Source organism: Cydia pomonella, chromosome 16 (assembly GCF_033807575.1).
Source record: "Cydia pomonella isolate Wapato2018A chromosome 16, ilCydPomo1, whole genome shotgun sequence".
Taxonomy (NCBI): domain Eukaryota; kingdom Metazoa; phylum Arthropoda; class Insecta; order Lepidoptera; family Tortricidae; genus Cydia; species Cydia pomonella.
Window position 1 is genome coordinate 3358883 of NC_084718.1, and position 26327 is coordinate 3385209.

The 26327-nt window shown below is 37.6% G+C and overlaps 1 protein-coding gene across 1 annotated transcript in view; it reads left to right on the top strand.

The window, feature by feature from the left end:
• Positions 1-26327, top strand: part of LOC133526223 (potassium voltage-gated channel protein Shaw) — a 177412-nt gene that overhangs the window by 119890 nt on the left and 31195 nt on the right. Inside the window, exons 3-5 of the mRNA XM_061862751.1 lie at positions 7155-7289; positions 10946-11156; positions 24602-24719. Of these exons, the coding sequence (XP_061718735.1) occupies positions 10948-11156; positions 24602-24719 (327 nt within the window). The 5' untranslated portion in view covers positions 7155-7289; positions 10946-10947. The remainder of the gene's footprint in view (positions 1-7154; positions 7290-10945; positions 11157-24601; positions 24720-26327) is intronic.

Consider the following 26327-nt stretch of genomic DNA (forward strand, 5'->3'; position numbering starts at 1 on the left):
TTGACAGACCTCTTCTCTGTAATTACGCCTTGAAGTTTTTCGATTTACTAAATAAATAATTATTGTGTCCAAAAATGACTGAATTGTACATTTCTCTAGATTATGTTTTTACCATAATTGGATCAATCAACTCGTCTATCTATATTGTACTTTATTAGGTAGTTTTTCCTGAATTAAGACTTTACAGAAAACATATTTGCTAACGTATTTTTGAGCCAACTGTTGGTTTTGCTGACTGTACTTTAAATACTGTATGTACTTTAAATAGTTTCATACTCGACGCACTCACAAAGTAGATTAATATAGTCATAAAACTCCGTTAAGTAACAAAGAAACTATAAGTGAAGACCAACTTGAAGTGAGGAACTTCCCAAGTTGACACTTAACGACCCCTTTTTTATGTAACCCGCTTTAATTACTGTGGGGTTGATCTCGAAGTTCTTATCTTCTGAAGAATAGATTAGTTTGATCCAACTTTTCAACTGCCTTTGTTCTTTGTAATTTTATTGAAAAGTTAATACTTTTTAATCGAAAATACGACCGCGTAGCTGGGTCAAACTCATAAGAATGTTCACGTCTTTTCTGTAGACATACCCAAAAGTTAAAGGCACATGAAAAGGTACTCCTCTTATATTCATATTTATATACATTTAATTCGTATATGCATGATACATTATTAACATTACACGTCCAAACATTTTAAAGATAAGTATGATAAAATCAATATCTATATGCCTACAAACTGTTAACTATTGGCCACGGGAGAGAAACCTTTTATGTTCTTCAGAACTGTACAGTTTTTTTTTCCTTTTCGAATATATGAAAAGATATGAGCATAGTTTTGAGTTCGATTTAGCCATGATTTTCAAAGTGAGTGTGTCTTTCCAGACAACTTTAACTTTTGAAGGTTGTGGTTGGGGTCTGCTCTGCAAATGTAGTTTTCGTGCATATATTTTCGTGCATGAACATGTAAAAAAATTTTTTTTCAGTCAGCGCCTCCCGATTGATACTGTGTCACATGATAATTTAAATACTGTTTTAAATTTAAAAAAAAAAAACGTCAGCCGGGTGTATCGCGGTGGAAATGCCGTCAGCTATTCACATGAACTTGTAAAAAATACGCGCCTTACTACTTTTGTCCGCATTATTGCCAAATTTTCGCGCAATAAATTCCATACATGTCCAATTTAGATTTCTAATGTCCACTTACGCCGTAAATTACCTAATGGCAATATGGAGAATTTAACTGTAATTTTACACAAAATTAGAACGAGTTTATAGTTCGTGTCACGTGTCCACGATGGCGCAGATTTGTCAAATCTAACCTTTAAGAACATGACATTACAAGTCACGGCAGGCATCGTCGTTAATATCACGATCTATACTCGTACGTTTTCGCTTACCATGCCAAAGTATTATGCCACTTAAGCCCCCACTCTTGTCGTACAAATATAGCGTCGTAAAAGATCATTGGCAGGTCGTTTATAATATATTATGTTCGAACGTGACGCGACGATGACATCGCGCATAATATGCCGATAAAGAGAGACGAAAGACACATATGTAATACCGAGTAAGACGAGTAATGGGAGAAAATGTTAAAAAGGATGACTACTTATATTCTCTGCTACTTACTTACTTGGCTGGCGCGATGACCTTATATGACGTGTTCAAGATCTTGGAAAGATCGATAACTAAACGACATGTCAAAATTAACGTTTATTTCGATTCCGTTGTGATCCCATTAAGATCTATTTACGATATTTCTAACGTCAAAGTGACATTGGTTGCCCGAATCGAGCTGCTTCTGTCAATTATACATTACATTTCAAGATGCCCGCTTAATGTTCTGTTCGTCTGTTTTTGTTACCTGTACATGTTCGTACATGTTTATGACTGTCACGAATAAATGTATTTTATCTTTATCTTACATACACTGCGACAAGAACGTGACCAGTAAAACTTAGAAAAAAGAGATATCATGTCAAATACTAAGAGTATTTTAATTACAGTAATATTCAGGCTTTGTTTTTAATAAAGCACCCGGTCTCCTGATTTATCAATAATAGATTGGCATTTTTGAGAGATAATTTCGTACAAATTTTCAGAAAAACTACAAGGTTAAGACGTTCACACGGACTTCAGTTCTCGAGTTAGGTCATTAACACTAAGACTTTCCTCGTAATTTGAGTTTCATGCACGCCCAAAAATTTTGTATTGCATTGGCGTCGGGTGATTGTGACGGCCATTCCAAAACATCGACGCCATCTTCAATGTTTTATGCAGTATAGTCGCCGTCTGATATATCGGAGCGGCCAAGGTGCTCACAAATATCTGAACACGCCTCTATTGCCAAGACGTTAGAGTGCGTGTTTAGATAGTTTTGAGCACCTCGGCCGCTCAGATATATCTGATGGCGACTGTACAGTGCTGGCTCCAGAATTTAGGATCATTATTCTTTTGCGGGATCCAAGAAGCGTAATGCTTTGGGTGCTTTGATAGCGGCAAGCGCCTTTTAATCAATATTGGTCATTTTATGGGCGTCAGTGTATCGGTGAACAAGTGCAAATGATCGAAACCTTGCTTCTAGAAGCATCCTCAAACATGCACCTTTACTGGTTATTCTCGATTCGCAAGAGCACTCTGTTATCTTCCGTATACTAAGCCGAGTAATTAGCAGCCCATAAAGAAATTTCATCGGAAATAGTACATTACGATACAAGTGCAAAAAATAGGAAATTCGAAACGAGTGGCGATAAATTAAAACACGACCGAAGGGAGTGTTTTAAATCGACACGAGTTGCGAATTACCTATTCGCACATGTATCGTACAACGTTTTACAGTACATATGGCCCTTTAAATGTTCGACACAGTAACGTAATATGCTACTTCTCGCACTAGTGCTATAAAGCAGCCCCATATGTACTGTAAAATATATTATTTCAATCTCGGATTTTCTTTTCTCTCGCTCACGCTAACTTTTTTTCAATATGTTTTTCAGTAAGAAGAAGCTTTTTTACCATACACCGATTTCTCATCTCATTGTATCTAGTATTTTTTTTTAACTTTTTTTCTTCAAATTTACTTGCTATAACACAATGATAGAAGTGGATTTTTTGAAAATATCCGCAACACTCGTTTATTCTCTGCGGAGGAATAGGTAATAGTGTATTTTTAAGTGAGGAATAGGATATTTTTTGCTCGCCGCCAACGCAAACCTTAGCAAACATGATACAAAATTCAAAATTCAAAAATGTATTCTGCAAGTAGGCCTCAAGGGCTCTTTTACAAGTCAATACAACATTTATAGTAACATCATATAGTGGCATGAAAAATACATAACAACATTTATAAATACAACAGCCAATACCTGGGTAAACATTACATTATAATAATCTTAAAATAAATAATTACTACAATACAATAGAGATGTATAGTCTCTATGGTTAAAAACACATTAAATCTGGAGATGTAAAAGGTCCCCAATGTCAGAGTACTAATACTAATAAAATTTGGAGATGTAAAGTCTCTCCAAGTGTCAAAATAAAATTTATACCAAATAAATAAACCGCGTCTGGACTGTTAAACTAGCAGTATCATAAACTAATGCTACAGAACACATACGTACCAAGTCAAGTATATTATACAATATGACAGAGACGTATAGTCTCCACGGTTAATACATTAAGTTTGGAGATGTATAAGGTCCCCACGGTCTGGGAAAAAAAAATACACAATAGTGATGACATTAATAAGATTTGGAGGTGTAAAGGTTCTCAAAATGTCAAAGAATAAAAATAAAAAAATTGTATGAAATACATGTTTCACGTCAAGAGACTGTTAAGCTAACAATCTTAAAACTAGTTCTACAGAATACATAACTACTATGTATTTAATATGTCAATGTCATCATCAAAATAACTAAAACATAACAAACATTAATACATAAGGTTGAACAGCTAGAAACAACAGCGCCATATGCCTCTCCGGGACACTGCACGCAAAACTATTACAGCTTTTGAGACTGGATACTTGGCCATGATTCCGTGTCTCCCAAGTAGTCATCTATTTTATAGTATCCCTTTTTGAGAAGTGCATTTTTGACGTATTGCTTGAATGAAGTATAGGGCAGGTTCCATGCCTCTAAGGGTACTTTGTTATAAAATGTTACACAGTTTCCCATGAATGATTTTTTAACTTTCTGTAGACGAAACTTGGGAGACTACTTTTGTTTATTTCGCGTATTATAACTATGGATATCAGACAGTTTCTTAAAGGACTTTATATTCTTATGCGTATACATTATCACATCTAGTATGTATTGTGAAGCTACTGTGAGAATATCTATTTCCTTGAATCGTTCTCTCAGTGAGTCACGAGAAGCCATGTTATAAATAGATCTGATTGCTCTCTTCTGAAGAACGAAGATGGTTTCTATGTCAGCTGCTTTCCCCCACGCCAGTATGCCATAAGACATAATACTGTGAAAGTAACTGAAGTAAACTAGGCGAGCTGTCTCCACGTCAGTATGAGCCATGCTTAAACAGACTTGAATCTGTCGCGTCGTCACTTGTTTTTACCCGAGGTCTGCACATATTTGTTTTTATTCGAAGTTGGACTACACGTTGTAAATCGGTGTACACTGCTTATACCGTGCGTGGATTGCAAATGACATTATTTTTTTAAATGAACTTTAGGCGGGAAAATGAAAAGTTTTTTTTTTTACTTTTTACGAAACATTGTAGGCAAAAGGACATTTTATCCATAAAGAAAGTTTTCTGTGCCACATTCTTAAAGTATACATATACACAAATCACGCTCTGGTCAAATACGAGCGTAGACTCTGAAATACTACTTATAACTACCCTCTATTACTAAAAAGTATGTCTAAAAGCTATTAACGATGTGTGTTAAATAGATTGTCATCCAAAGAACTTCAAGCATTTATACGATTCACCGCTTCAACAAAACACTCGTCAGATGATCGGCCTGGATTAACGAAGTTGTGGCCATTGTAGGGTTAAATCGATCGATCGCGTGTTTATAGACCCCTTAATTAACAGAAGTGACGTGTTTTGGGTTAACTTGACGTCGGTCGCAAGTTACAGAACTATGTAATAGCGTTAAGTTCTTTCGATGATTATTGTTCTTCTATATTCTGTATCTTCTTCTATTAAGGCTCGTTTTGTAAATAATAAACTGCAAATTGTTTCCCAAAAGAAAAGTTAACTAGTATCACTATACCAGGCTATAACTCCACCAGTTTTTACACGTTTGTATATACATTCATATATATATATTTCCGGGATCTCGGAAACGGCTCTAACGATTTTGCTGAAATTTGGTATTGAGGGTTTCTGTGGGTAAACAATCGATCTAGATTAGTCTTATGTTTCGGAAAACGCGTGTTTTCGAGTTTTCATGCGTTTTTCTTTAGACGCAGAATATGGTCGCTAATTTCGTGTTGCCGGCCACTGTCCGTCTGGTCCAGCGGATTACGTTACCTTAATGCTGTCGTAATAAAGTAGTTTATTGCGTGGCAGGGCAGACGTGTGAGGCGGTCGTGTTGTAGTTAATCTACAACAAAACGACTGCTAAACGAGTGTTACGGGTTCGAATCTCGCCCTGTGACTAACTTTTTTTTCATATGTTCAAGTTTATATATATTTTTTTAATTTTTATTGTTTTAGACAAGTTTAATTTAGTAAAAAAAATTAGTTAAGATAATCACCTATACACCACCATATTACAATAAATAGTTATAACCGAGCAAAGCTCGGTCGCCCAGGTAATATTTACTAAAACGGAGTACAATGTGCTCAAAATGGAGGTAATTTTCACTCACTCGTTTAGTAAATAATAAACTGTGAATTCTTTTTCAAAAGAAGAGTTAACTAGTATCACTATATCGCCCTCTAACACCACCAGTTTTTACACTTTATTATTTACTAAAACGAAGTACAATGTGCTCAAAACGGAGGTAATTTTCACGTCTATATATTCGGAAATAAGGGTCGTTTAGTAAATAATAAACCGTGGATCCCCTTCCAAAAGGAAAGCTAACTAGTACTATACCACCCACCTCCACCGTTCAAAATACCACGCGTGACCTTATATCAGTTGAATCGATACACGGTTGCCACGCCACCACCGAAATAACGACCTATTTGTTAGGTCAGTCAGGGTCGGCTGACTGGACTTTTTGCCCTTATTAAAATGCAGTTAGTGAAAATAAGAGTGAATGTAAATATGGTACCTTCGCAGCGCTTTGTACGTCCTTTTACTAAGAAGAAGACTTTTTTCCGTAACTCAAAAACGGACCATATTCGCTATAGTTTTCATTGAAAGTTTTTTTTCTACTTTTTATTTTACCGTTCTGTCGTCATGCATGATTCATGTATCCCTGCCAAATTGCAGCTTTCTAGCGCTAACGATCACGAAGCAAAGCCTCGGACGGACGGACAGACGGGCATGGCGAAACTATAAGGGTTTCTAGGCGACTACTGTCATATATTAGCATGTGGAGGGTAAAAATAAAACCAGTCTCAGAAACCCTAAAAAACGAACAAAGAGAGGTCAAAACAATCCATAATGTTAATAGTGTCAATGCCCAGGAAAGAAAATTGAGACTAGGTTCATATGGTAAAGTCGTTCACTATGGTCTTATTTTGATAACAAGCGACGACGGGGCCTTTTTGTTGCAAACTGGGTACTAGGCTACAATCATATAATAACCTGATAAAACATTAACCTTTTCGACGCCGTGTCAAACACAAAAGCTGTCACTCGCCACGTCAAAACTGAAATTGAACGTTATGAATATGCATGTAGGTCTGTGTTGCTCTTTGATCTGTGACGGATTAACCCCTCGTATGTCTAAGCATTGATCAGTGCGTACGAATTTAAATCTATATTGTATTAAGCATAAAGTTTAAATTCATCCGCACTGACCAGTGCTTAGACGAAGCGTTAATCCGTCTTCGGCGTTGGATCCACGTAACGGTGCGGATACATCCATCATTGGCGTCAAAAAGTTTAACTATTGATAAATACTTATTTATAATTTAAAAAGCTGAAAATTTTCCTGATTATTAAATTTAAAAAAAGTTGGCGCAAATCACCAGTATTTAAAACCACGTTTCATTGTCAACAGGATTGCCGGGAACAGCAGCGATGTGCCCCCACACCAGGTTCAGCAGACTTGAGGGCGACTACATAGCAGTGATGTGGAGGCGTGGGCAAAGTCGGTCGCCGTAGTCTACTGTGTGAGGGACACGGGAGATCATCGGTAAGCTCGCTCTTTCATCTGACTTCTGAACCAAAACTCGATGATGATTCGACTCGTTCTAACTGCAAGAAACCGGTATTCTACTCAACTCCATTTTGGGGAGGGAGAGATAGATTAATGATTTATTTTTATGCGATAAGCCCCCTACGAGCGTGTACACTTTCCTAAGATCCTGTTAACATACTGATTAGTGTTTAGTATTAGTTTTTACATTTGCAACTAAACGCAAGTAATACTCCAAATGTCATCGATATGTCACAATTTTCAACTGTTTGGTGTATTTAAATACTTGTACAATGTCCTTGTTACGACAATGCCATTCAGTTCCCTTAAATGTACCTACCGGACTGGTCTAGTAGGTAGTGACCCTACCTATGAAACCGATGGGTTCGAAGCCCGGTAAGGCCATTTATTTGTGTGATCAACGCAGATATTTGTTTCTGAGGTTTTTCCTTGTATATAATTATTTAGGTACTTATCTATACATACCTTATACGTATGTATATCGTCGCCTAGTACCCATAGATTAGATTAGATTAGATTTATTTATTTCTTAAAGAAAAAGACACAGTATTTTACACAAAAGGATAAAACAAAGGCTTTCACTAAAAGATCGTCAACTTAACATTAAAACAAAAAATATAAAATTAATAAATAAAGAAATGTCACGACAAAAAAGAAAATGTCAATGTATACATAGCTAGGGACAACCTAGGTATTGTCGAAATGTCAAAAAAATTAAAAAAAAAAACAAACATATTTACAAAAACACTAAGTTATAAATAACTTTATTATATATTCATAGTATAAGCTTTGCTTTGGGGCTAATTCGAACTGTGTAAGATTAAGTTACGCATTTCCTTTTACTTTACGTGCTTTTGTGAATTCTCCTCAGTATAGGTAAATATTGCGACGCTTTATGTCAAAATAAAAACATTTCCTCCGTGAATGCGATTAGTAGCTACGTGGCCTGTCAACACTGTTGATTTATAGCTCCTAAGATTTGGCGAACCGCTTCGGTTTCCCTCATTTTTCCCGTTTTTACTGAATGCTTTGTTTCCAAACGCACTTTCTGTGCGTCCATAAAGTTAATTTGAGATTTAATGTTTGTAAAGTTGCTTTTGTTTTTTTTTTGTGTAATTTAGTGTCCTATTCGTGGGCAAAAGGCCTCTCCTCGCTTTGTTCATTCAATCCTGTCGTCTGTATTTTCCGACCAATCCGGCGTCCAAGAATGCATCTGAGTAACTCGTCCATCCATCTCTTTTTCAGGTTTTTATTTAACTTGCCCTGTTAGTATGTATTGTATGGGACAAATCTTGCAAATTAAATTTGACCCACTTCCCGGTTTCCGATGACGCTGAAAATTTGCATACATATGTAAGTCGGGTGACAATGCAATACTATGGTACCATCAAGCTGATCTGATGATGGAGACAGGAGGTAGCCATAGGAACTCTGTGATAAAACAACGCAACCTAATTATGTTTGGGGTTTTTAGAATTGTTTCAATGAGTATTAGTTGCCTGTGGAAAAAAAGTACAGTCAGAAATAAAAGCTTGTACCAAAAATTAAATTTTTGCCAAAAACTTATTATAATCTTTTATTTAATTTGCCCTGTTAGTATGTATGAGTATGTATGTTAGTGTGGGTCAAATCTTGGAAGCTAAATTTGACTCACTCCCCGATTTCCTATTGACCTGAAATTTTGCATACATATGTAAGTCTGATGACAATACAATATTATGATGAGATGGAGCTGATCTGATGATGAAAATAGGAGGTGGCCATGGGAACTCTGTGATAAAAACAACGCAAACTAATTTTGTTTGGGGTTGTGAGAATCGTCTCAATGAGTATTAGTTACCTGTGGAAAGAAAAATACAGTCAGCTTGTACTAAAAATGTTTTTTTTCCATAAAATTATTAGGTCTGCTTGCAGCTGGTATGCACAGTCTATGGTGTTTCATATTTATTAGATAGGTAAGCTGTAATAATTTGTTCATTTAAAGTCAACAATTTCTTGCAAAAAAAATGTGTTAGATCGCTATCGTATAAGAAAAATTGAATAAATGATTTAAAACGAGCATTATCTACAAAAACGGCAAAAAAAAACGTTTGGTGTATGGGAGGCCCCTTAGATATTTATTTTATTCTGTTTTTTAGTATTTGTCGTTATAGCGGCAACAGAAATACATCATCTGTGAAAATTTCAACTGCCTAACTATCACGGTTCATGAGATACAGCCTGGTGACAGACGGACGGACGGACGGACGGACAGCGGAGTCTTAGTAATAGTGTCAGTTTTACCCTTTGAGTACGGAACCCTAAAAAAAGGAGTAGTGTATTGCGTTATAATCTCATTTTTGGACCCAAGTATTTTTCTTACGTTTTCTCGTGTTCACACAATGTCCAGCTGCAAAAAATACATCTGCTAAAAGCAGTTTTATACTCTGTTTTATTTTTACATTGTACTCTGTGGAAACATCAGCTATTTTATAGAGTTGCTGCATTAGTTTACTTTGTTTTACGTTTGTTTCATTTTAACCAGAGTCTAGTAAATAAAGAAGACTGATAGCCCCTATAGAACGCTGCGAGAATTGTCAATGTTGTAGATGACATTAAAGATTACTTTTACATTTAAGTTATTGCAATCAGTATTATGTGCAATAGGTACATAACATAATAAGGCAAATTTTATATTAAAGGAAAAAAAATGGTTTACAATGAGGGATCTTAATAAATATTTGGCAAAACTTTCATTTTTAACATAAGCTTTTATCGCTGACTGTACTTTCTTACTACAGGCTACTAATACTCGAGACAATTCTAAAAAGCCCAAGGACAATTAGGCTGCTTTGTTTCATCACAGAGTTCCCTTGGCCACCTCCTGTTTCCAATACAGATCAGCTCGATGGTACCATAATATTGCATTGCCATCCGACTTACATACGCAAACTTTCAACTCAATCGGAAATCAAATTTAGCTTTCAAGATTTGATCTACACTGACTAACAAACTTACATACTAACAGTTCGAGTTAAATAAAAGCTTTTAAAAAGGGCCAAAATACACAACGAAGACAGAATAAATTATAATGTACGAAAATTTAAGACAATTCCTTTTTGAATTTATACTGTCGTGAATCTTGCTAACATTACGCTAACGCGGCAAAGTTTACGCAGCGCACGGTTATCCGCTGCTCATGCAATACAAATACAAATACTCTTTATTGCACACCTCGATACAGAAACAGTAAAAAAAAAAATATATATATATATATATATATTATAGGACATTATTACACAAATTGACTAAGTCCCATAGTAAGCTCAATAAGGCTTGTGTTGAGGGTACTTAGACAACGATATATATAATTTATAATTGTTTATAAATACTTAAATACATAGAAAACACCCATGACTCAGGAACAAATATCCATGCTCATCACACGAATAAATGCCCTTACCGGGATTTGAACCCGGGACCATCGGCTTCATAGGCAGGGTCACTACCAACGAGGCCAGACAGTACAAATAATACAACACATAAAGAAGAGGTAAGCAATTGGCAAAGGTGGCAATGTTAGTAGTTAATAAAAATATGTGTATTAAATCGCAAAATGACTCAGCTTAACATTTCCTCTCCTTTGCCCCCAGAAATGAATCTCCTGAACATGGACGCGGAGAACCGCGTGGTCCTCAACGTCGGTGGGATCCGGCACGAGACATACAAGGCGACATTGAAGAAAATCCCCGCCACCCGTCTGTCGCGGCTGACGGAGGCGCTTGCCAACTACGACCCTGTGCTAAACGAGTACTTCTTCGATCGGCATCCTGGCGTGTTCGCGCAAGTCCTCAACTACTACAGGCAAGTATTGAGTCAAAAATGTTGAGGCTGTTGAGTCAAACTGTCGCTGCTGACGGAGGCGCTTGCCAACTACGACCCCGTGCTCAACGAGTACTTCTTCGACCGGTATTCTGGCGTATTCGCGCAAGTCCTCAACTACTACAGGCAAGTATTGAATCAAAAATGTTATAGCTGTTGAATCAAACTGTCTTTGCTGAGGGAGGGGCTTGCCAACTACGACCCCGTGCTAAACGAGTACTTCTTCGATCGGCATCCTGGCGTGTTCGCGCAAGTCCTCAACTACTACAGGCAAGTATTGAGTCAAAAATGTTGAGGCTAATGAGTCAAACTGTCGCTGCTGACGGAGGCGCTTGCCAACTACGACCCCGTGCTCAACAAGTACTTCTTCGACCAGCATCCTGGCGTGTTCACGCAGGTCCTCAACTACTACAGGCAAGTTTTTTTTATTGGATATAAGCATTTGATCACAATCTCATGTGGTCTAGGAAGAATCTATTCAGTCTCAAAAAGATACAAGTTTTTATGGGCTGGTAATAGATTTGCAGGAAGTGAGTTCCACTCTTTAGCCATTGTTGGCGTAACAAATCTGAAAACAAAGCGTTTAGTGCTAATCATTGGCAGTGTAATAACAAAAGCGCATACAGTCTGGTGAAACGTAACATGAAATGTATCATCCTACCTTTCATTGTATGTTCGTTACAAGCGTGTTCGCTTAGCGCGCTCTTACTACGTATTCACTACGAACCTCCGCGCTGCGGCCCCGCGCACACTGCTCGCCTCTTTGTGTTTGTTCAAAAAACAGACAATTCTGTACGGATCGTTCCGAGCGCGGCTTGTTGCTTGCTCATCTGTAACACAAGTCTGCGCCTAGTCTCACGTTGGCAGAACAGATATGGGAGGATTAGCTCATGTAATCCTATCTCACACTCCCCGAAACGTATCCTGTTGAGACTGTTTAGTCATACTTTCGCTGCTGACGGAGGCGCTCGTCAACTAACTCCTCAACTTTGTTCAGTCAAAGATCCGGGACTGACTAAGATTCTTGCTAACTACGATTCCGTGCTCAACGAGTACTTTTCCGAACGCTACCCAACTCTGTAGTTGACGACCTGCGCAAGTGCAAACGTACGCTGCGCTACTTTCCTGTTCAAGTGTTGAGTCAACAGTCTCGGCCAACATTTTCACTGTCACCAAATATAGAACTGAGCTCAAAGAGTAGGTATACTGCTTTCATTACTAACCCGTTCGGTTCACCTAGAAAATTAAGGCCTTGTTTATGCGCAAATTATTTTAATTATTGATAAGGCTTTGTTGGTCAATAGTAACTGCGCTGTTAGTAAGTAATAAACATTGTAAATTTTGTTTCATTCCTCTGACGATTACAAGGGAAGGCATCGGTAACTGAATAATTCGACTTTGAAAGACGCACATTTGAAATATTCAATTATCGCGTTTAAAGAATTTTTTTAATCTTTATTCAGGATTCATAACCATTCATACCCAAAAATACGCCGACAATGATAGAACGTTGAATGATGATAATGTTAGGAAAAATTTCTTACTCGTACAAGTATTTTATAAACACAAAACATATTATCTACAGAAAATTCTTATTTGCATTGATACACAAACGGAAACGGTTGTTAATATTATTAACAATATGCCGCAGTAAAAAAAATATCAGGTTTTTTGGTCAGATTTTAAAATAAATAATTCGTTAATTTTTACGCTCTCTGAAACCAAGAAAACCAAATGAAATAACCAAGAAATCTCTAAAGTTATCGTTCGAATTGGCTTTTCAAGTAGTGCTAGGGCATAAATGAAGCTCTTGAGCTGAAAATGGATGAAAGAAGAAAATCGCCACAATCTTGAGGGCCACTTCACCGTGGCTTCTTTTGGGGAAAATGATTTCTAGTGCACTTAATTTTTTGCGGTCTTTTATAATTGAAATGTTTTTTTTACCTTCAGTATTATTTTTTATATTAGCGTGGGCATATCTATTGTGTAGGTACTTATTCCCGTTGATTCTAGGAATCTTATTTCTTAGAGCTATTAATGTATATCTGTCGTAAAGGCACTTTGTTAAAACTAGCTTTGACAAAAAAAAAAAAAACAATAAAACCTAGTTTTTACCGTGGAATTAGTCCTCATTAGTAATTAGTAAAACCGTGTGTTTATTAAGGTGATACAGAAAACTAGTTACAGCTAAGGAAAACCCGATTTCAGCCTTTTTATTAAAAACTGGTTTTTACGTTAAACTAATTATATACGCTTAGCTCGGCATATATAACATGCAATCGTATGAGGTACAATACAACCCAAACAATCTTGCTAATATTTGAGTTGCAAGAACATTGTGTGTTACCAGTGATGACTTACGGCTCCGAAACGTGGTCTTTCACTATCGGCCTCATCTCAAAACTCAATCGCTCAACGAGCTATTGAGAGGGCTATGCTCGGAGTGTCTCTATGCGATCGAATCAGAAATGAGGAGATCCGTAGGCGAACTAAAGTCACCGACATAGCCCACCGGATTAGCAAGCTGAAGTGGAAATGGGCAGGCCACATTGCACGTAGAGAAGATGGCCGATGGAGTCGAAAAGTGCTCGAGTGGAGACCACGGACTAGCAAGCGCAGCGTAGGACGACCACCCACAAGATGGACAGACGACCTTATTAAGGTCGCCGGAAGACGCTGGATGTGGGTCGCCTCCAACCGGTACATGTGGAGGTCCAAGGTGGAGGCCTATGTTCAGCAGTGGACGTCTTATGGCTGAGATGATGATGAAGAACATTCCAGCGCAGCTATGATACTTAAAGTAATAAAGATGCATAAGTAAGTAATGCACACGCTAGCGAATATTTCATACTGGTGGTACCCGTAAAGGTAATATTATTCAATAGACGTATATTATTATACTACCTAGGGCTAGGACCCGTATTCGTACCACGTTTGTAAAGTAAAGATGAAAATGTACTATATTTTTTATAAAATATCATAGAGAAGGTTTTGGGTAAGGTTAGGGTCAAGAAAGGTCACAAAGAAAACTAGGAAAACGTCTGCCTCCGTTGAATTGTAAAAGGGTTGTTGCTTTATTATTCATATAAGAAAAATATAGGTATCTTGGTATATTTTAACTAAGGCAAGGCAGAAGCCTTCCAAAACAAATGTCGGAAACAAACTTTTAGGCAACTCATTGGTTCGGGCCGGGGTTTGAAGTACAACTTTAGATTTGGAAGCCATATGCCTTACTTGGCTATAGGTAAAAAACTTAAGTAAGTCACCTGTTGTATGTAGTTGTGACGTGTTCGAATAGACAATACATGTTTAAAACACACACACAAAAAAAACAAATGTCTATTCGAACACGTCACAACTACATACAACAGGTGACTTAAGGTTTTTACCTATACCAGCATAGACATAGGTAGTATTAAAATATTTAGATACCACGGTTACACTCACTTGAATTATTCGTTTGTAATAGTTTAAAATATGTCTCATGAAAGTTTAATTTCGATAGGTAATAGTATTATTGCGTAAAGCTGACCTCGACGCTAAACGCGATGAGCTGAAAATACGCCAGCCTGCGTCCATTGACTACCATTACGTAGCTGGTGTCCTCACGTGCCCTCACTGTGCACGGGGGTTCACCTCGAAGATCGGCTACGTCAGCCATCTTCGGGCGCACGAGTGCCGAGCTAACTAGGAGTCGAAGTGGTCGCCATGGTCGAAATCGGCCGGAAGGATCATCATCATCATCAGTATTATTGACCTAATAAGTGAGGATGCGAGCGAAGCGTCTTCGTTTCTATTTGTATAAAAAATATTTTTGTATATTCGGCGTTTCTTCTCTATAACTCACATTTTCGAGCCAATTCTAGTGAAATTTTGAGCGCATGTTTGATAATTATGTGTTTTTTTTATAGAATATTTTTTTTATTCATTTGCAAACAGACGTAGCCATGGGGATTTACAAAGTATATGCATAGTTATATACTAACCCAATAAATATATGGATGAATTGCGTAAAAAAAGTACGTAGTGAAGCTATTTGTCTTTTATTTTGATTTTTAGGCTAATTGATGTCAGTTTTGAATACCATACTTCTCTTTGCGGCCTAGTAAATTAGGCCGTTTTTGCGAATTTTCGAAGTGCACTAGTGCCTTAAGAAACAAAAATATCAAAAAAAAAAAACATTCCGACACTGATATTAATAATAATAATCTGTGTTAAAAAAATCATTGCTCTAGTTTCAAAAACCACGGAGGGAACAGTCGAGTACGTTTGTATGGAGAAATGACCATTCCTGTTGCCTCTTAATCGCAGAAAAATACGCTAGTCTGAAACCGCCCTTAAAGATGCTACATATTTAAAAAAAAATCTGCCTTTTTCTCTGTATTGCTCTCAGGGATATAGTACGCACGTCCCAAAGCTCTAGGCGAATCTAGACTCGACGCAATATATTCCTGTTTCAAATCGTCTATTCTCCTGTTTACAGCCTCCTAGTGAAGTTCCGTAACCGGGAACTGTTTTCTAAAATATCGGGAACACTTTAAAACGGTTATTTTTCTTATAGGTTTTTTTTTAAACGTTGCATTTTTGTTAAAGTGTCTAAAAATGCGGCACTTTCTTGCTTCCCGAAACCCGCGCTCATTTCGATACTTCGCGCGTAGTCAATTTGCTTTTGCGCTAGCTTATTCTATAATGGTCGTATGCGGAAAAACAGGTTATACCGTATGTTTAATGAAAAAATATTCAAATCTGGTTCCATTCATTCAACTAGCAACATTTCCTGACTTACCCGTTTTTATTAATAAAACTCAAATGAGGGTGGATGAGAAAAAATCAGATTTGACGTTAGTGATTAAGCAAAATTGTTCTCTCGCTGTTTCTTTTAATAAATTTTTGGGTTTTAAAGTGTAGTTTTAACATGTTTGGTCCTTCGAACCGGATTGTGAAAGTGTAATAAGTGCTAAAAACAATAGTGTAAAAGGCTAAGTGTTAATTACTGCGAGTTGGTAAGATTAGACTGTAAATATTAACTTTGATTTCGTGCACCAGTGAGGTTAGAAACCTTTATGAACTATTTCACTAATTTGGACATTTAAACAGTGCGAAACTAATTTTGGACTGCTGATACTTGAACAATATTAATTTATAATAATAATAAGAAAGTGTTTCAAACTAATGCAATTTCGTTACGTGAACTTTTGTGATTAGAAACTTTGATTATTTTAAACTGCATATTTATAGACTATTTCGCCAGATATAACTTCACGTAAATTGAACTCGAGTATATACGGGAAAGTGGACTTTGAACTTATTTTGTTGTGAATTCTTGTTATAAACGTAAACAATGGCTCAACTTTGTGAATCACAAAAAACGTTATCGGAACGTATTTCTAAGTTACAAAGTAATACTAAAAAGACGTCTAAATCAAGATATACACTTGGCTACTTACAAACACGTTTAGAAACATTAGAAAGTTATTGGTCTAAGTATCAAAATCAATATGAGATGATTCAATCAACAGTTACGAAAACTGAACTGGAGCAATTACATTTTAATGCTGAAAGTCTGTACGAGGAAACTGAAGACATATACCTGGAATTTAAGGGATTATTAAAGGATTATTTGTTGGAATTTTCGAAAGGTCAAGGTCAACCACAATCAAATAATAGTGCGCATAGTTTTTTATCAACAAATGATGGCGAGACCACCCCTATTAGAACTAAATTACCTCCTTTATCTATTCCAAAGTTCGCCGGTAATTATAACGACTGGACAAGTTTTAAAGATTTATTTAAGGCTCTCGTGCATGACAACGTACATCTAACAACTATTGAAAAACATCATTATTTGAAAACTAGTTTATCGGGAGAGGCTGAACAACTTCTAAAACATTTTGCACTCACGGAGGCTAATTACGATAAGGCTTGGAGCACACTTGAGAGTAGATACAATAACAAACGTATGATTGTCACTACAATAATTAGCCGCCTTTTAAATCAAAAGAAGATGAACACAGAATGTTTTAGAAGCTTAAAGGAAATTTTAGATACTACGAAGGAATGTTTGAATTCTCTCGATAATCTCGGCGTGCGGCGGCGGCGTGGCCACATGGGACGCAATTATCGTACATTTAGTTGTATCCAAGTTGGACTTAGAGACACACAAACAATGGGAACAGTCACTTGGATCATCTCAAGATATACCCACATTTACCTGTCTGTCATTATTTTTAGAAAATCGTTTCCGGTCTATGGAAATGGTAAATGTCACTCACAAAAAAGACCAACCGCAGAAAAAAGACTTAGTTAAATATTCCACAACCCAAAAACCCACAAATATGAAGTCATTTGTCACAGAAGTAAACAGCGAATGCACTTATTGCTCACAAAACCACTATATTTGTCATTGTAAAGAGTTCGCCGCATTAGATGTTCCTCAACGTCAGGATTTTATTAAGAAGAATGGCATTTGTTTTAATTGCCTTGTAAAGGGTCACTCCGTTAATGCGTGTAGGCAGAGCACCACCTGTAGAAAATGTAGTCGACGACATCACACTCTGTTGCACTTCACAAACCCTAACAAGACCACATCAGTGCCTGAAAACGATACAGCAACACCCAGTACACCTGAAACAAGCCAAACCACATCAACCGTAGTTTACAAGGCTGAGTTTGACAGCGACAGTGAAGAAGTTATTTTGGCAACCGCGCGAATTGCAGTTAAGGCAAGGAACGGCGACACGATAGTCTTGAGAGCACTGATTGATCCGTGCTCGCAGTCCAACTTTGTTACTGAAGCGACAGCTCAACTGCTTAATCTCGAGCGCACTTCAGTCAACGGAAAAATCACTGGCTTATCTCCTGTACCAATGACAACCAAATCACAAGTTGAGTTGAACTTTCATGCCATTAGAAATCCATCACACATAATTACAGCTAAGGCGTACGTCCTTAGACGAATAAATTCGAGATTACCATCACAAGAGCTCCCATCTGATACCTGGCCTTCTTCTGAGATTTCAGACCTTGCGGATCCACACTTTCACAAGCCAGGATCTGTCGACGTGCTCTTAGGTGCCGTTGTATACGCACATATTATTCTTGGTGGAGTAGTAAAACATAATGAGTCTCTGGTCGCTTTGAACTCACGATTGGGCTGGCTGGTATGCGGCGAGGTTGCGCCGTCGGGCCATCAGTCACACAACGTTATTGTTATGCATACACAAGTCGAAGTTGATCAGTTACTACGTCAGTTTTGGGAGATCGATGAATATTCACCAAACGCGAAGCCTCTGTCACAGCCTGAGATGCAGTGTGAAGAGCATTTTAAGAAAACTCACACTCGAAACACTGACGGTCGATACGAGGTTCGCCTACCCTTCAAGGACGAAGACGCTCCAAATTTAGGCAACTCCAGACAACTTGCTTTAAAGCGCTTACATCAGATGGAAAATAAGTTTAAGCGCCGACCCGAGTTTCACGAAGAATACTGCAAGTTCATGAACCAATATGAGTCACTCGGTCACATGGAGGTCGTCCCTGAGACAGAAAAGAAGAATAAAGCTTATTACCTACCACATCATGCTGTTCTTCGTGCCTCGAGCCTCACCACAAAACTGCGCGTAGTTTTTGACGGAAGTGCTAAACCTGCAGATGGAAACTCACTTAACGATGAGCTACTCATCGGCCCACCGCTGCAACAAGATATACGAGATTTAGTAACACGGTGGAGACAACATAAGTACTGTCTAGTAGCCGATATACAACAGATGTACCGACAGATACTTATCTCAAAACAAGACACTGATTACCAGAGAATCTTGTGGCGTGAGTCATCGGAAGAGCCGATTAGAGAATATCGGTTACTTACCGTTACATATGGCAGTTCTTGTGCTCCATATCTTGCCATAAGGACACTTTATCAACTTGCAGAGGATGAACGTGGAGATTTTCCTGAAGCTGAACTTCTCAAAACTGATCTCTATATGGACGATTTAATGACGGGCTCATCTACCGAAGAAGACACTCAACGGCTTCAATGTCGTTTAACTGAACTATTTAAACGTGGTGGTTTTCTTCTACATAAGTGGTCGTCTAATAGTGAAAAAGTTTTAAGCGAGATTCCCGATTCGCGAAAAGCATTACAAAGTTCAGTGAATATTAAAATGGATGATTCAGTGAAAGCTCTAGGCATAGCTTGGAAACCACAAAGTGACATATTTGAACTGGTAGTTAACTTACCTCATGACAACGACGTTGTCACAAAACGAAGTGTGCTATCTGCGATAGCAAAAACGTTTGACCCTCTGGGTTGGCTAGCACCTTGCGTGGTTGTATTAAAAATGTTTATGCAGAAGTTGTGGCTGGCCGGCCTAGACTGGGACTCTGAACTTCCCGAAGACCTGAAAACTGAATGGCAGACTTACCTGACTAACTTCGAACACATGCAGGCCATTCAGCTTCCACGTTGGTTAGGGATTACAAATAATGTAAAAATTGAATTGCACGGCTTTTGTGACGCCTCTTGCGCCGCCTACGCTGCGGTTATTTACATCAGAGTCATCACGGACAATGAGATAAAAGTAAGCCTGGTCGCAGCCAAAACAAAGGTCGCTCCCGTGAAACAGGTCTCATTGCCACGTCTTGAACTTTGTGGGGCAGTCCTATTGTCTAAATTGATACCAAATGTGAAATCTAGTCTAAATATTGATGATAATCGTGTGTTTGTTTGGACAGATTCCACAATAGTTTTGGCTTGGTTGCGTAAAACTCCAAATACTTGGAAGCCATTCGTTGGTAATCGCACTACCGAAATCTTAAATGTTACGAATAGTAGTCAATGGCATCATATTAAGTCTGCGGACAACCCCGCGGACTGTGCCTCACGCGGTATCAGCCCTGACGAGCTGATGCAGTCACAACTATGGTGGGAAGGTCCAGCCTTCCTTCGCGAGTCTGTTGAGATTTGTTACCCTAATTTCACTATACATGAAACCACACTCGAAGCAAAACCGAAAGCAAAAGTTAGTTACTTATGCACCTCTGAAGCCAATGAATGTGCCACGTACCTCAATAGATACTCTAGTCTACTTAAACTCATACGTGTAACAGCCTATTGCTTTCGATTTCTTCGACTATGTAAAGAAAAGGTTCTAAAAAGGAACGATAACCCAAAACCAACATACCTCACTACTGCTGAAATAAAAAATGCATTAAAAACCTGTATTCGAATGTCACAGTCTGTTTACTTTGAAAGTGAAATAGGATTGCTATTACAGAACAAACCTATCCCAAAAAATAGTAACATTCACTCTTTAAATCCGATCCTAGACAATGAGAAAATTATTCGAGTCGGTGGACGTCTTGTAAATGCTCAAATACCACATGATATGAAGTCTCCTATAATTTTACATTACAAATGTAACTTAGCAAAGTTGATTGTAATTGACGCTCATTTGAGAACATTGCATGGTAGAAATTCATTAACATTAAATCTTGTTCACCAAAAATATTGGATTCTAAGAGCGAAAACCTTGGTAAAAAAGATTTTAAGATTATGTAAACCTTGTTTTACCCAAGCTGCACAACCAATGACTCCGTTGATGGGCAATTTACCACAGTGCAGAGTCAATCCATCACGTCCGTTTTTGACCAGCGGCGTTGGCTTTTGTGGTCCATTCACGCTGAAACTGTACTCTGGTAGATGCACCAAAACTTGTAAAGCGTACATAAGTGTATTTTTGTGTATGGTTACAAAGGCTATTCACCTTGAGCTGGTCAGTTCACTATCCAGTGCTGCGTTTTTAGCAGCCTTCAAACGTTTTACTGCTCGACGTGGGCATTGTAAAGAAATCTGGAGTGATTGTGGGACTAATTTCGTAGGCGCGTCCAAAGAATTAGACCTCGCGTTCAAAAACAGCAAATCAACTGTTATTGAAGAAATTGCCCAACTGTTGGCTAATGACAGCACAACATGGCATTTTATTCCCCCTGGCGCTCCTCACTTTGGAGGATTGTGGGAGGCAGGAGTTAAGTCTGTAAAAGGACATTTGAAACGCGTCTTAGGTGAGTCCGGCTTAACATTCGAAGAGTTTTGCACTCTGACCACACAAGTCGAGGCTTGTGTCAACTCTAGGCCTCTAACGTTGATTAGTTCTACTGTTGATGAACTTCCTTTGACTCCTGGTCATTTTTTGATAGGCGAGGCACCGCTTACTATCCCTGAAGAAAGTTTCGTGGATACTCGACCTGACTATTTAAACCGATGGCAAAAGGTGCAACGTATGGTACAAAGTCTATGGCGACGTTGGCAATCTGAGTACCTTACTATGTTACAACATCGATACAAATGGTCCCAGAATCACCCCGACATAAATGTTGGTACGGTTGTCTTAGTGAAAGACGATCGTTTACCTCCAGGTAAATGGCTTTTGGGACGAATTGTGGCGAAGCACCCGGGAGCAGACGGCGTAACGCGTGTAGTCTCCCTACAATTTAAGGATCGTGTGTTTAAGAGACCAGTTACTAAACTGTGCCCTCTGCCTCTAGCTGCTTCAGAGCCTTAGTTAAGTGATAGTTTATAGGCTTGTTTATGTACATTCTCACTCTATTTAAGTTAAAGTTCAGATGTTTATGTTTTCCACGGTTTAAAGGACCCATATAGTCCTTGGGCCGCGGCATTTTTAATGAAAAAATATTCAAATCTGGTTCCATTCATTCAACTAGCAACATTTCCTGACTTACCCGTTTTTATTAATAAAACTCAAATGAGGGTGGATGAGAAAAAATCAGATTTGACGTTAGTGATTAAGCAAAATTGTTCTCTCGCTGTTTCTTTTAATAAATTTTTGGGTTTTAAAGTGTAGTTTTAACACCGTATAATTATAAAAAAACAAGAATTAATTGAAACATCACAACTACAGAATTGAAGTGTGTATTAGTGTAATCTACATGGAAAATTTAAAGGCGTGAATTGGTCCCATTTCCGGGTACAATGAAAATGTTTGTTTAAAAAGAGGCATCTTTGATACGATTTTCTCTGCTATAAAAGTTAACCAGTCATGTAACTGTAACTACAAAAATAAAGTCGATGCCACGAATAACCAGTTCATCGAACAATACTTTCATGAGTTTTGTATTTGCTGAGATAAAAGACGCTGAAATGTACAATGCGTCGTCTTAAAGATGAAATCTGTTTACGTGGACTAATGTTTGTGGAAACGTTAACGTGTTGGACTATTACCTATCTAATACTCAACTATTTACATACAAAAACATAGAAAAAACATAACATATTGTAAGTACAAAGTTTCGGGGGAACCTAACTAGTCGATTTCAATTGAGTGCGAAACTAAATTTGTGTGGAAAACCGAGCTAGCTGGGGACTCTTAAAACAAAGTACGAATTATAATATTGAAGCGCTGACATAGTCACCTTAATAATAAATGCAAAGTAACTTCGAAATGTGTCTTCAGAGAATTCTTAATTTTTAAGTTATTTAAACATTTAAAAAAACACCTTGCAAACAGCCAATCATTAATCATCTCCAACAAAAGAAACAAACGCGGAAATGTCACCATGGAAATACAGTGGGCGTCGTCCAAATATTATTTTACCGAAAATTGTCACCTTGCTCGGCTGTCTCCGCCCGTCCTTATCCTTGCTTTTTAATGAGGACTTTTGTTGCAAGGAACCTTGTGGTAAAGTCCTGTAACCAATGAAATGTATAAAAGGAGGCAAACGGTGCAATAGTAACATACTAGCGATGAACTTATGTCGAAAAGTTTTTTAAATTTCTATATGTATTTCATTTAGAGGAGCAATAGGCTATTCTACATACATTTCAAATATATTTATAAATGTTCGTATAGCTTTAGCTAACGTATTTTTATTTCATGAAAATAACATCGCTACCTATATGCAAAGAAAGTTTAAAATTTCAACGATTAATGCTCGCGCCAAAAACGCAACCGCCATTCCTGGGACGTTGTGACGATTTACAAAGAAACGCCAAATGTGAAGGGCAATTTTTTTTTCTCTTATAGTGACGTCACCGTCTTTTAGTGCACCTCCTAATTAGTTAATTTAAGTTTCAGTTCTCCACTACCTAAAGGTTGTCTGGAAGAGATCGCTCTGTAGCGATAAGGCCGCCTGTTGTTTACCTCTATCTTCATGTTTTTCAGAGGTTGTGCAATAAAGAGGATTTGTATTGTATTGTATTGTCACTCATGAAAAAAACCGGCGGGCGGCGTTTGCGGTCACGTGTCATAGAGATAATAAAACTATGATAGAATAGACAGACAAATAAAATACTCTTTATTGGCACACCTCACTAAAAGACACAGCTTATATAAAAATAAATGATAAGTGATAGAGGCAGAAAACAGGCGGTCTAATCGATAAAGAGCGATCTCTTCCAGACAATATTAGGGTAGCGGAAACAAAAACAAAATTGAAATGATTTTAAATTTAAAAATAAATCTTACGTGGTTATAATAAAACAGTATTAATTAAACACGTATTTCGTATGGTCAAATTTATATAAACATACTTTCATAATTTAATTATGAAAAAAAACAATTACAAGACAATTTTATTTTAACATACTCGTATGTACCAAGTCCCACATCAAGCTTAATATGGTTGGAGGTACTTAAACAAAATTTACTTTTCTTCATCAACTGATTGCCTTAACAATATTGCAAGAATTTCGCTTTTTCTAGAGTAATATTTACAAGTTTCTGCCTCAGGGCCCTCCCTCATACCGCGAAATTCAACCTTTATGGGCTGATCAAAAGGCACAACGTATTTGAAATTCGACGAAACCATGAACTGTGAATAGGTAAACCTCCTCGTTCTTTAAATTGTATACCCTATTTCAGAAGGAATAAGGTTACATTTATAAAGTATCATGAAGAGATGAGGTCTTTTAGAAATAATATCTTTGGATGTTAAAGAATATGGAGTTTGAATAATGATCTTATTTGAGAGCGTAACTTCGGAAGTATTATGAATATTATTTCTTTTTCCTAATCGTTTCTCCTGTTTCTGAAGTTTTCTTCGGAGGAATTAGAAATTTGAATTTTATTCATTTATATTGCGAATTGTGATCACAACAATTTTATTTGTCATAAAAACTTTTGGTACTTTTCTTTCTACGGGCAACTACGGTAACTAGGTTACGTTGATTTATCTCAGATTACCTATAACCACCTTTTCGCTTTTAATCAGCTTGATAGTACCAATTGCATTGTGACCAAAATTACATATGTGTGTAAAGTTTCAGCTCAATTGAATAATGGAAAGTGAATCTAATTTAGCTTGCAAGATTTGACCCGTACTTATTTACATTACATACATAGGTACAAATATTGCAAGTCAAATAAAAGCTTGCAAAATATTTCCGAGTAAATTTTTTAACTTGTATGCAGGACGGGCAAGTTGCACTACCCCACGGATGTCTGCGGGCCGCTTTTTGAAGAGGAGCTGGAGTTCTGGGGGCTGGACGCCAACCAGGTGGAGCCATGTTGCTGGATGACCTATACGCAGGTTAGTAGAACCATTCACTTACTCAGACGTCTGTAGGGAGCAGCTAGGATTCTGGGGGCTGGAAGATGGATGCCAACCAAGTGGTGCCGCGCGACATTCGGATTACCTGTACGCACGTTTGTAGAACCATTCATTTACACAGACGTCTGCATGGAGGAGCTGGAATTCTGAGTGCTGGACGCCAACCCGGTGGAGCTGTGCTTATGATGACCTATACACAGGTATGTAGAACCACTCACTAACACAGATATACGTAGGGAACAGCTGGAGTTCTGGGGGCTGGACGCCAAGCCGTGCTGCTGAATGACCTATATAAATAAATAAATATTATAGGACATTATTACACAAATTGACTAAGTCCCACAGTAAGCTCAATAAGGCTTGTGTTGAGGGTACTTAGACAACGATATATATAATATAAATATTTATAAATACTTAAATACATAGAAAACACCCATGACTCAGGAACAAATATCCATGCTCATCACACGAATAAATGCCCTTACCAGGATTTGAACCCGGGACCATCAGCTTCGTAGGCAGGGTCACTACCCACTAGGCCAAACCGGTCGTCAAATGCTATATGCATATGCGCTATATGCAGGTTACTACAACCCCATTCCACCAGGAATTTCATTATACTGCTGGTTAATGAACGGTCTAAGGTAATGCATTACGAATGGAAACATAAAAAAATCATATTACAGTACATATGGGGCTACTTTATAGCACTAGTGCGAGAAGTAGCATATTATGTTACTGTGTCGAACATTTAAAGGGCCATATGTACTGTAAAACGTTGTACGATACATGTGCGAATAGGTAAATCGCAACTCGTGTCGATTTAAAACACTCCCTTCGGTCGTGTTTTAATTTATCGCCACTCGTTTCGAATTTCCTATTTTTCGCACTTGTATCGTAATGTACTATTGTATATGTCTTTATAAAATTACGTGTTTGATGTATCCTGCAGTAATGCAGTCGACAATATTTCTGCAAGAGTAATGACCAGATTTGTAATTGTTAAATATGACCGGGCAGGGGCCGAGGCGTCTAATACATCATTTTCTATGACGGCTGATTGGTGATCTTATGGTGCTTTCTATAAAACTACACAATTGTAAAAACAGTTACTTGTCTAAAAATCCAAGAAATGCCTTTGGCCTGGAGTTCTACTTAGCTTGGTTATTGAATCCTCAAATACCAGTAATAGTTTGGCCATATACCGGTTTCACCTTCCTTGCAATTTTCCATGGAGGTTCATCGCAAGGATGTCCTTATGCCATCGAATGATATATATTTCCATTTTCATTTCTTTATTTAAATTCAATACACTACACAGTATAGATAGTATAGTACATGAAACCCCTAGAGGTGTGGCAAAAGATAAAAAATAATATTTACAGATCAGTCAATGATTATAGCAGTCAAAAACGAAAAAAAAGTTTGAGACACCGGTCCAATAGCTGTTAATCCTTTAGGTCACCCCATGTCTTATGACTAAAACAAGAAAAAACACAAAAAAATAATTGGTCAATTTTAAAGCATTTAAGGTGGTAAGGGTATTTATTTGTGTGATGAGCGCAGATATTTGTTCCCGAGTAAGTA